The 11110-nt window shown below is 43.2% G+C and overlaps 1 protein-coding gene across 1 annotated transcript; it reads left to right on the forward strand.

Moving 5' to 3' along the window:
• The first annotated feature begins 7153 nt into the window (after positions 1 to 7153).
• Positions 7154 to 10554, forward strand: KCNJ1 (potassium inwardly rectifying channel subfamily J member 1). Its single transcript, XM_058544427.1, has 2 exons — positions 7154 to 7189; positions 9379 to 10554. The coding sequence occupies exons 1-2, from the start codon at positions 7154 to 7156 to the stop codon at positions 10516 to 10518; spliced, it is 1176 nt and encodes a 391-aa protein (XP_058400410.1). The 3' UTR covers positions 10519 to 10554.
• The last annotated feature ends 556 nt before the right edge of the window (positions 10555 to 11110 follow it).

Below are 11110 nucleotides of genomic sequence, written 5' to 3' on the forward strand. Positions count from 1 at the left end.
GACTTGCTCAAGTTTCTCCAGATGAGGCAGGGCTGGGCCTCAAATGTGTGTCTTCTTGTTTCTGTATCTGCAGTCTGTTGCCTCGGCACAACTTTGGCACCCATAAACATTGCCAAACTAACTGACTCCGAGGCCAGGGTGCTTTGCCGTCTGCTAGGGCAGTGAGTACACAAGGCTCAGCTCACCATCACTGGCAGATTCTCCTCATCCACTGGGGAGGAAGCTCCCCATCCTCCCACACTAGCCATCACCATCACTACAAACCTCTGACTGCAGAAGATACAGGGACTGCACCTTGGAGATAGCTATAAATGTCTCCACATGGAAGATGTCATTCCCATAACGTCAGGCCATTTTCTACAATTAGCTCAAGCCAGGACAATCTGTAGAAGCTTCCAAAGTAATTGCAGTGTTTAACTATACAATATTCTGAGCTGCTTCCACAGTTACCTCTTAGTTACTTTGACATCATGAATATTCTGAACTCTGCCTGGCCCTTGGATCAAATCCAGTGGATCCTGTATCCCACCCTCTCCCATACACTGCTTCTCTCCTCCTATTTTGGTGATTTTGCTCATGCTCTTCCTTGTTCCTGGAAACCTGTCCTTTGTCCACCAATCCAAACCCTCTCTATCCATTTAGGTTCAGTATCTAAAAAGGTTTGGTATCTTGCTAGCTCTTACCCTCTTATGTGATCTCTATATCAAGCAAGGAAACGTATGGAAAGTCACCATTCCTGGTGCGTAGTAAGCAGGTACTGAATAAATGTTTGCCTTCCCTCTACACTGTTTAGTAACTATTTTGAGTATGCCATAGGGTTTAAAAGCAAGGGCTTCTCAGTCAGGAAAACCTAGATTTTTCTAATCTTTGCTCTTTTGGGTTTCTGCTTTGTGACTGGGCAAATTGCTTAACTTCTCTGAATCTCAGTTTCCCACTTCCTAGGGTTATTATGAGAATTAAATACAAAAACACATGTAAGAGATTTTGCACTTGTGCCTGGGCCAACACTGTAGGCTTTCCTGGCCCCAGAATTTCACCACTCCAAGGGGGCACCATTTGCATTGTGCTCTAGAGGGCACTGTTCACACAGAATGCAACCTGTCCTGGAACTGAGAGCAGGGTACCGGAACCCTCCATGGCAGTCTTAATTGCCATTTCACACTTTCCAGAGACTTTTCTCAGCCCTGGTCTTTCTCTTCATTCATTTTGAGCTGTGCATCTTCACTGTTACCCTGTTAACTCTGGCTCAATCCGCTCACACCCAATGAAGGCAATGCCTTTCCTTGGTCAAGTGCAGAACTCCTTGAAGTTCAGAAGAGAAGCATTATTAGAAAATCTCTAGAATAGAAGCCAAGTAGATCCAATTCTGTGACGATGAGTTTCTCTTGTCCTCTAGGGCTCTCTCACTCTGCTGTCACCACTCCTCAAACCCCAGGGATGTGTTGCTCTCCTTTCAAAACTCTGACCCAGGCAATTATGAAGTGCCTGCCTTCTGGTCCTTCTTTGCGTAGCTGAGACAAGCTAGCACTTCCAAAATACTTTAAGAAACAACTAGGGAGAACAATAAGGAAACAATATTGAAAATACACACAGAATAAGTGCCAGCTTCCAAAACATATGTTTCTGACTCCAGAGAAAATACACGCTGCCATCAAAGACTGGTAAGACCTTGAGGACTCCCTGCTTGGGTTCAGCTTCACTAGCTCCCAGGCTGACTGTCCTGGTGGGAACATCATACCTCCTGACACTTCCTGCTGAGACCTAATCTGGGTGCCATGAAGAGCTACAGGTCTTTGTGCTGAGAGTATAATTATCTTAGGAAGACTGATGGTGCTGGTAAACAAGTCAGTGAGATAGAATTTAAAATCTGAACTTGAAAATTTTAACTCATTTTAATGACTTTTTGTATTTAAATTTGCTTACTTCCTTGATTCTTTACATCCTGATACAAAAGCAAACATATGTACAATGTGTACATGTGCGTGTGTGACTGCTGGAAATAATGAAATGGAATTGGTTCTCTTCAATTGGCTTGTAAAATGGCCTTTGCGACCTCTTAGTTACACCTCTTCTTTTGTGTGCTCCTGTGTCCTTTTGTGGTGTCAGTGCCTTCCAGCCCAGCTGCACCGGGAGCACCCCTGCGGTTGAACAAGTTGGCTTTCTGCAGCTGGTGTGAACACACAACACGAGGAACTGCGGAAAGCCTCGCTGAGAGCTGGAGAGCACTTTAACAGGATTTGGGGAAGATTTAAGGAAGCAATGCTTTGCTCTGGGTTAGATGTTGTCAGGAAGTGGGGGTAATTTTATGATTGAGTATGTCAGTAAATCTTATTGTCTAGAAGGAGAGAAGACTAGTGTGAGGCTGAACCTGCTCTTGGTGAAGAAGCAGGGGTCCCTCATAATGGCCAGGACAGGGGGATATCGGTCATTTTTGTGGTTTGGGCAATGTTCATGTTTTTGTCTGTGTTCGGACATGATTATGGAGTGGCCCTGTCTGACGCTGATGTTCTGTGAAATTGTTTGTGTTCAACAGAACACCAAGACCTAGCTGTGAGTGCCAGGCCAGCTCCCAGATGTCGGAGGCTGCTTTCCTCCTTTTCAATGGGCATATGTATATATATATATATTCACTGATCTGATCAAATCCTGGTTAATGTCTGTGGTAAGAGAAGACCAACATCATCACCCTCGGGTACCATGTCTCTGTTCAGTCTTGCCACGGATAATTCTCTCCCTCTCTCCTCTTCCCACCTCTCCCAGATAAGGCTTCTTCCCCGATTATAGACAAATCCTTAATAAAAAAAGCGTTTGCCTTTCCCAGGTGTTCTATTCCACGTGGGAAGATGGGCTCTGACGCCAGTAGAGTTCATAGACATTGATGTATTGTCAGAACATTTGTCACTCTCTCTTAGAAGCCTTTCTCTTCATTTGGCTGTCATCTCCAGCACAACCCATTTGGCTCTGCATAGTAGACACTAAACTGCCTGGGTGGGTGACGCCTGGTTAAACTGCTGCACAGGTTTAAACTCGTGAACTAATAATAGCAGTTGCTACTATTTATTGCATAATTGCTATGTTCTAGGAACTTTACATGTGCGATCGCATTTAAAACACACTACAACATTTGAAAGTATATTATTACTGCCATTTCATAAATGAGGAAACTCAGGCTCAGTAAGGCTAAGTGGCTTAGTCAGGTCACCTGGCCATTAAGTGACAGAACTGGGGTTCAAATCCATGTCTGCACTTACCCAAGCTAGAGTTCCTTCCACTCTGCCACCCTGCCTTTGGTTATTCCCTGTGCCATGAGCATCCTGGACCAGGTCTCCCATCCTCTTGATCCCCCTTGCATGGCACATCTTGTAGTTGTTCAGATAATGCTACTGGACCGGCTGGCTCCAGAGATGCCTACAGAACATGGCGTGCCTTATGAGAGCACTAGCACCCTCAGACCCTGCAATTCCCTGGCTCTTATTCCCAAACTCTCTTCTCTGGAGGGAGCAAGGCATCCAGGAAGGCCTGGGCTGCATTCCTATCCTGGACACAAGCAGACTTGTGGCTTCTCAGTGGAGAGGGCCTGGGGGACACTCACCCCAAGGGAAAGGTGGGATATTCCTGAAGGGCATTCCCAAATCTAGCCTGGAAGAGTCCTGAGGTTCAGATACTTTTTTTGTGTGTGTGTGAGGAGATCAGCCCTGTGCTAACATCTGCCAATCCTCCTCTTTTTTTGCTGAGGAAGACTGGCCCTGGGCTAACATCCGTGCCCATCTTCCACCACTTTATATGGGACGCCGTCACAGCATGGCTTGCCAAGCAGTGCATTGGCGCACGCCCGGGATCCGAACCAGGGAACCCCAGGCACCGGGCCGGCCCCCAGATACCTTTTTACAAGCCTATGAGGCCAGGAAAATTGTTTCCATTGGCCTTGCCAAGTTCTATTTAAGAAGGTCCCATGCTGACCCCAAGTGGGCTGCCTGATAGTGCTCAAGACATCAGAGATAACTTCTCTTGGAATCATCGAACAAAAAGGAAATAACACCCTCCGTCTACAATAGGTTCTGGATCTGGAAGCGGTAGTTCAGGGAGCTAGGTGGCTTGGTACTCCTCGGGGTTCCGAGTGTTTGCAAATCCAGCCAAGCGGCTGTCCTCCAATAGCTTGAGACCATTTCATAGAAAACAGGAAGTCCTCTGCAGGCACAGTTAGAGGCATTTGTTTTAGCTCCTCAGTAAATGCATGTTGAAGAGAATAAATTTGACACTCAGCCTGTTGGGTCTCCTTTAAAACCCTGTCCTCAACCCTTTCAGGGCAGCGAGCCTGCTGCATTGAAGTGATTGAATTACTTATCTGTGAGCAACTTGAGAGCAGGGGCTGTTACCTCTTTTGTTTCCTAGCACAGCGCCTGGTACACAGATGTTCCATAAACAGAGTCTCTGTTCGATATATTGATTAAGGAGGCAGAGACCACGTCCCAGAATCCCATTCCATGCCTTGCTGTGGTACCTCCTCAACAAATGCCTGTTAATTCAATGGGCTGTTGGCCTGAAACAAAGCAGTACATTTTCATGGAAACGTGAATTTCTTCTCCACCAAAGGGACTGCAGAAAGTAATTTGACTTCTGCTCTCAGGACCCATAACTCATATTTTCTATTTTTAACATCAAATCTAACTGCTAGAAACTTCCTGAAGGGAACTAAGGCTGTGAGAGGTTTGACTGAAAGGCAGACTACAGTCAGTGTTTTCATCTCTATAGAGAAATAATAGCCTTTGTAATTCTAAACACGAGGCATTCAAAACCAGGACTCTCTGTCCTCCTCTCTCTGGTATTGTGGCTGTGGAGCATGAAGGGGATGGGAAGGAGGCGGTGTGACAGGTGCTGTAGGAAACCCCAGATTCCTAAGGGCTCGTTCTCGGGTGGAGGCCTGCAGGGACAGCCTCTGTGCTGATACTTTCAATATAGTCTCATCAGTGAGCACTAACTGTAGGTGCCTCACTTAAAATGAAGAGGGTTTGTTTGCCATGGGCCTTGCATGCAAATGAAACGTGCATTTTTATGAAGAAAAGGAGATTCAGGAGGAAAATATGTTTATTTTCAAGAATTTGAAGGAGTGTTAAATGAAAGAGACTTGAGACTTATTTAGAATTATAATGAGTTGTCCCTGAAGTGGAACTAGACCAGTGTCTTTATGTCAGTTTCTCCTCTAGTCTACAACACAAACCTCTCACAGGCACACCGAGCACTGAGGGCGCCGGCCCTGCTTGCCTTTCCAGCCCAGCGTCTCACGGAGGCCCTGTAGCACTCTGTTATCTATTTACCTGGAACTTCTTCCAGCTCCTCCAACCTCTCTTTCTGATGCCCCTGCCTGGGTCACATACACAATTACAGCGCAGTATGGTCAGTACTACGTGCACAGGAATGTCTCTTCTAAAATATCTCATTGGTGGGAAGCCACATCAGTGACAGCAAGCTCATTGCTTTTAGGCATGCATTGACTAATTTATTTATCATCATTCAACACATATTTATAGAGTTCCTACTATGTGTGACTCTAATGCCATCTTCAGGCCTTGGCTTCGATGGCACTTCTCTGCCCCTCAGATAAGGTGCTCCCGGGAGCACTCCCACTGTTTGCTGTCCTGGCACGCATCACACAGCATTTGATTGTTTATCAGGTCGTTTGTGTCTCCTACCCCCACACTCGACTGGAAGCTTCTTCACGATGACAAGGACTGTGCCCATTTGGTAAACGATTGCTTCCCTGATGTCTAGCACAGTGCCTGGTACACACACCACTATGGACCCATCAGGGTTGGATAATGATAGATACACACACTAATGTACACATAAAGGCAATCAGTTTTCTGTCGGTTGAAGTGTTTTCGCAGAGCGTGGATACCCATCTAACAGAGAGCTATTCGGACCACACTGCATTGTAATAGCCGGTTTACTGAGCTCGCTTCCCCGTTCGACTGCCAGCTCCTTGAGAGCAAGAACAGAGTTCTGTTTGTCTATGAAATCCTAAAAAATAAGCAGACAATGTTTGGGAAGTTTACAAAAAGCCTATTTTCTGAGAATGGACTGTTTACAGGGAAAGAAAGCTGGAGCACTAAGGGAAAGTGGCAATAAGAGAATCCACTTGCTGTCCGGGCCACTAAGACTACCTGGGTAAATAGTAGCTAATGTACAGCCCTTTGCTTGCTATTAAGATTTACTGATTTCAATAGAAAGTAACCTAAAAACTACGCATAACCCAGACACCAGGGCCAATCTCTAACCACCCAATAGTTCAAAAAGTCACATTGGCTCTGTTGGTGGTGAGATTAAATGCCATTGCTGAAGCAAAGTAGGAGATGTGCTGTGGATAATGGGTCTGCCATGTGAACAATGAGTTTGGTCAGAGGATGAATTTATCCCGTATTTTTGCAATCTCTAGGTATAATTCTTCTCATTCTTTGAATAAATAAATCAACAGCATTGGCTAACCCAGTACATGTAAAAAGTACTTTCAGTTAACGCCAGATTTTATAAAATAAATCCAACTATAAAGGCTGCTTTAAAATCTCAGGTTCTTACATAACAGTGTCTGTTGTATAGAGAGATTAATATGGTATCTTGTTTCTTCCTGGTGTGGTTTTACTTTCATCTTACAAATATGTACTAATCTACGTCTACGTAATCACCTGTATCTTTGTGAACATTTGGAAATCTCAATATCTCAGTGTGTTTCAGAGAATAGGCTGGGAGATTGATGATAACTAATTGTTTCTGGGGAAAAGTTATTACGCACGACCTAGGAGAAACAGCAAGAGAGCTCTAGAGCGTGGCAAAGGAGAGGAGAGAAATGCTGAAACACAATCCGTGCCTGCTGCCCAGGGACCTTTGCTGGTGGTTTGTCATGTCTTAGCATGACGGTATTCAAGCCATGTGAGGTTTGGGGGAAAAAATACATACCCACCTTGGGGCTTGGTCCGAGAACAACCAATTGCGTTGGTTTAAACCACACAACTCCATTATCAAATTAAGTGTTTTCAAGCTAATACAAATTAGTATCAGTCCACTGATCAAAGCCTAAAATAAATGAGGCTGGGTCTAAAAGAAATCAGCCTGTATACAGAGACCAGCTCCCGACACCGCTTCCTTGCTTTTCCCAGCCATGGATGCCTCGGATCGGAATATGTTTAGGATGTTGGTAAGTGCAGACGATCTGGAGAAAGCATTATAAGCCGGTTGCTTCTCTTTCAGCTCTTTGCAAGGCCAGGCAGACAATATTTTATTAGTAACACAGGCATGGAAACCAAAACTTATCCAAGAGATAAATCAGGGTGTACTTCACTCTACAGAAATATTCTTTATCTTCAAAAGTAAAACAAATTTAAGATAGACTGGTGGAGAAGAGCAGTGGGGAAGAAAAACTCAGAAGTTGGTGTGTTAGGAGCCATTTCTGGAATTATAATGTATGACAAAGAGAATGTGGGTTCAACTGATAAATGTTGGCTTTAGAATTTATTATTTTAGGTGAGATCTACTCTATGAAGAGCCTTTTGAACAGTATGAGCTTCCATGAACTTGGGAAAGGGAGAAAGTCCCCAGTGAATGTAAGCAAGGCTAAATGATGTGTGTGCACAGAAAGGGGAGAGACTGGGGCAGGAGGAGACTCTCTCTCCTCTGGTGTGCCTCACTGGGACTGTCCCCTAATTGTCTTTGGAGACTAGAGGTCAATGAAGGTTGGGTGGGCTGAGAGCAGGGCCCTCTGAGTGTGTGCACTGTTGTTTTCTCTCCTGGTAGCATTTTCTCTTTTTATATCTTTAGAACCTGTCCTCAAAATTTCAAATCACGATAGCTGTGGTTTTCTCTTGGTGTTGGCTTCTGTGTTTTCACCTGGGTTAAAGCTATGAGCAAGACACTGTAGAATATCACTTTTGTTTAAAATTTATCACTAAGTTGGTTTCGCTTCCTAGTTTGTATGAATAAACACATTTTGAAGGGGGATTTTGAAACCCATTTTAGAAACATATTTGCATTTAATTAAAAATACCACGAAGACATTGCTAACCATGGTGGGCACACCTTGGGGGTGGAGGTGGGCACACCTAGGGGAGGAGGTAGTCTAGTATTTATGATCTCTGGGTTTCATTATTATTGGCTGTTTGGGGGAAAATCACTTCATTCTTTTGCTGTAAAATGGAAGTCACAATAATGTCATCAAAAAGAAATCATTGATCAGATTGTATTTTAAGAGCTTAATTCATTCACTGAGTTATTCCACTTATGTTTATTGAATACATAGTAAGCACCCATAGTCTGTGCTAGCAGCTGGAATAGATGAATGAATAAAACATGGTTCTACCCTTATGGAATAGTATTTAAATCAGTGTTCCCCAGTCCTTCAGCTTGGGAGCAGGGAAGGAAGTGTGAGATATCGATGGTGACCATCATACTGTTCCTTTTGGGAATCTTGGCAAATCAGGGAGAGAAAGTAGGAACAGGCTTGTAGATCCACTGAGAAAACTTCTGAGATCATCTGGTAGGACTTGACCAAAGAGTACTGAGGAACTTTGTTCTAAATAGTGTCAAGAATTAAAAAACAAAAAGGAAGTTGACCAATACTTGTCTTAAAATGTCTCAGGGAAACCTAAATTTAGAATACAAAATTTAATTATTGAGATGCAATGTGGTAGAGGTTCCTCTGGACTGGAAGCAGGGAGCCCTATGCTCTAGTTGTCATTCTGCCTGGTTAGGTACACGACTTTGGACATGTCATTACAATTTCCTGAGTCTCAGTCCCTTATTTGATAAATGAAAGAACTGAATTGGATCAAGAATTTCTCTTGATATATGAGTACCAATTGCAGTACACAAGATGATTTAGGTAGTACCTCAATGAGTGCGTTTTATTCATAGTTATTTATTTTTGTAAATTACCCAAAAAATGTAAATAGTGCATCAAGCTTCTGCTTTCACAGATATTTTTGCTTAGCATTAGGTTAAGTTTGTTAAAGAAAAAAGGAGAGCTGATTTAAAAAATAATATCAAGTAAATTGTAGTATAGGTCATAATTGGTTATCACAAACATTTTTAAGATTGTGTGCAACTGACTGAGGTCAAGAAACACTTGAATATATGCTCTGTTAGGTTCATTCCATTTCTATCTCTCTGTAATTATTTTTCCTTTTTACCTTTAAGCAATATGGTCTCCTAGTGGAAAGTTTCTATTGGAAATAGCATTGCGGTATCCAGAATAAACTTGTCAGCTTGCCCAAATGATCAGTAACCCAGATTGTTTTGAATGGTTTTTCATATATAGTCAGCTCTTTATGTGAGTCATCTAGTTCACAACTGCTATAAACATAATTTTGTTTTTCTTTGATGTGTTTTCAGATCCGGGTGTTGACAGAAAGAATGTTCAAACATCTTCGGAAATGGTTTGTCACTCGCTTTTTTGGGCATTCTCGGCAAAGAGCAAGGCTGGTCTCCAAAGATGGAAGGTGCAACATAGAGTTTGGCAATGTGGAGGCACAGTCAAGGTTTATATTCTTTGTGGACATCTGGACGACTGTGCTTGACCTCAAATGGAGATACAAAATGACCATCTTCATCACAGCCTTCTTGGGGAGTTGGTTCCTCTTTGGTCTCCTGTGGTACGCGGTAGCCTACATTCACAAAGATCTCCCCGAGTTCCGTCCTTCCATCAATCACACCCCTTGTGTGGAGAACATTAATGGCTTGACTTCAGCTTTTCTGTTTTCCCTGGAAACGCAAGTGACCATTGGATATGGATTCAGGTGTGTGACAGAAAAATGTGGCACTGCCATTTTTCTGCTTATCTTCCAGTCTATACTTGGAGTCATCATCAATTCTTTCATGTGTGGTGCCATTTTAGCCAAGATCTCCAGATCCAAAAAACGTGCCAAGACCATTACATTCAGCAAGAATGCAGTGATCAGTAAACGGGGTGGGAAGCTTTGTCTCCTAATCCGGGTGGCTAATCTTAGGAAGAGCCTCCTTATTGGCAGTCACATATATGGAAAGCTTCTGAAGACCACAGTCACTCCTGAAGGAGAGACCATTATTTTGGACCAGATCAATATCAACTTTGTAGTTGATGCAGGGAATGAAAATTTATTCTTCATTTCCCCACTGACAATTTACCATGTCATTGATCACAACAGCCCCTTCTTCCACATGGCAGCAGAAACTCTTCCCCAGCAGGACTTTGAATTAGTAGTGTTTTTAGACGGCACGGTGGAGTCAACCAGTGCTACCTGCCAAGTCCGGACATCCTATGTCCCAGAAGAGGTGCTTTGGGGCTACCGTTTTGCTCCTATAGTATCCAAGACCAAGGAAGGGAAATATCGAGTGGATTTCCATAACTTTAGCAAGACAGTGGAAGTGGAGACCCCTCACTGTGCCATGTGCCTTTATAATGAGAAAGATGCTACAGCCAGGATGAAGAGAGGCTATGACAACCCCAACTTCATCTTGTCAGAAGTCAATGAAACAGATGACACCAAAATGTAGCAGTGGCTTTTCAACACGAATAAAGCAAAGTCTTGAAGATACCTAGTGACTAGGAGCATTGTGATATAATCAACAATTTAGGGGTATGAAGGTAGGGCAAGAGCCATCCAGGTCTACCAGCACGATGCCCCTCAACCTCATAACTATGATCCTACAAGACACATAGCTCTACAAGGCAACTGCATTGGAACATTCATTGTATTTATAGAAAACCGGAATATGGAAGGCATAGGAGCTCAATTGGAATCTATAGATGATTATTTGAAATCATGCTATGTTGATGGAACAGAAAAAATCATCAAAAGTCTCACAGACAGGCCAAATGAGACTTTTAAAAGTCTCCTTGAAGAAATTATGAGCTTTAGATAATATAAGGGAAAAATCCTATTCTCATTTTGATTCTACTGATAAGAAAAAAGTCACTTTTATTTTAACATTGGCTTTTATCAAAGGAAAAATTGTGTCCTGAGTTGAGGGAGATGAACCAATCACAGACAATAAGAAAAGACTGACACACAAAGAACACTTGTGAGGCTCTGGCCTTCTCCTGCACCAGTTGTTGCAGCTTTCCTCTTAGTCTGGGCCAGGCTGT

This window comes from Diceros bicornis, chromosome 7, assembly GCF_020826845.1.
Source record: "Diceros bicornis minor isolate mBicDic1 chromosome 7, mDicBic1.mat.cur, whole genome shotgun sequence".
Classification (NCBI taxonomy): Eukaryota; Metazoa; Chordata; class Mammalia; order Perissodactyla; family Rhinocerotidae; genus Diceros; species Diceros bicornis.

What these genes read in the sequence shown, in the direction of transcription:
- KCNJ1 (XM_058544427.1), top strand. Translation starts at nt 7,154, where the DNA reads ATGGATGCCTCGGATCGGAATATGTTTAGGATGTTG. An exon ending in GGAATATGTTTAGGATGTTG is followed by an intron (nt 7,190 to 9,378) that starts GTAAGTGCAGAC and finishes ATGTGTTTTCAG; the next exon opens with ATCCGGGTGTTGACAGAAAG.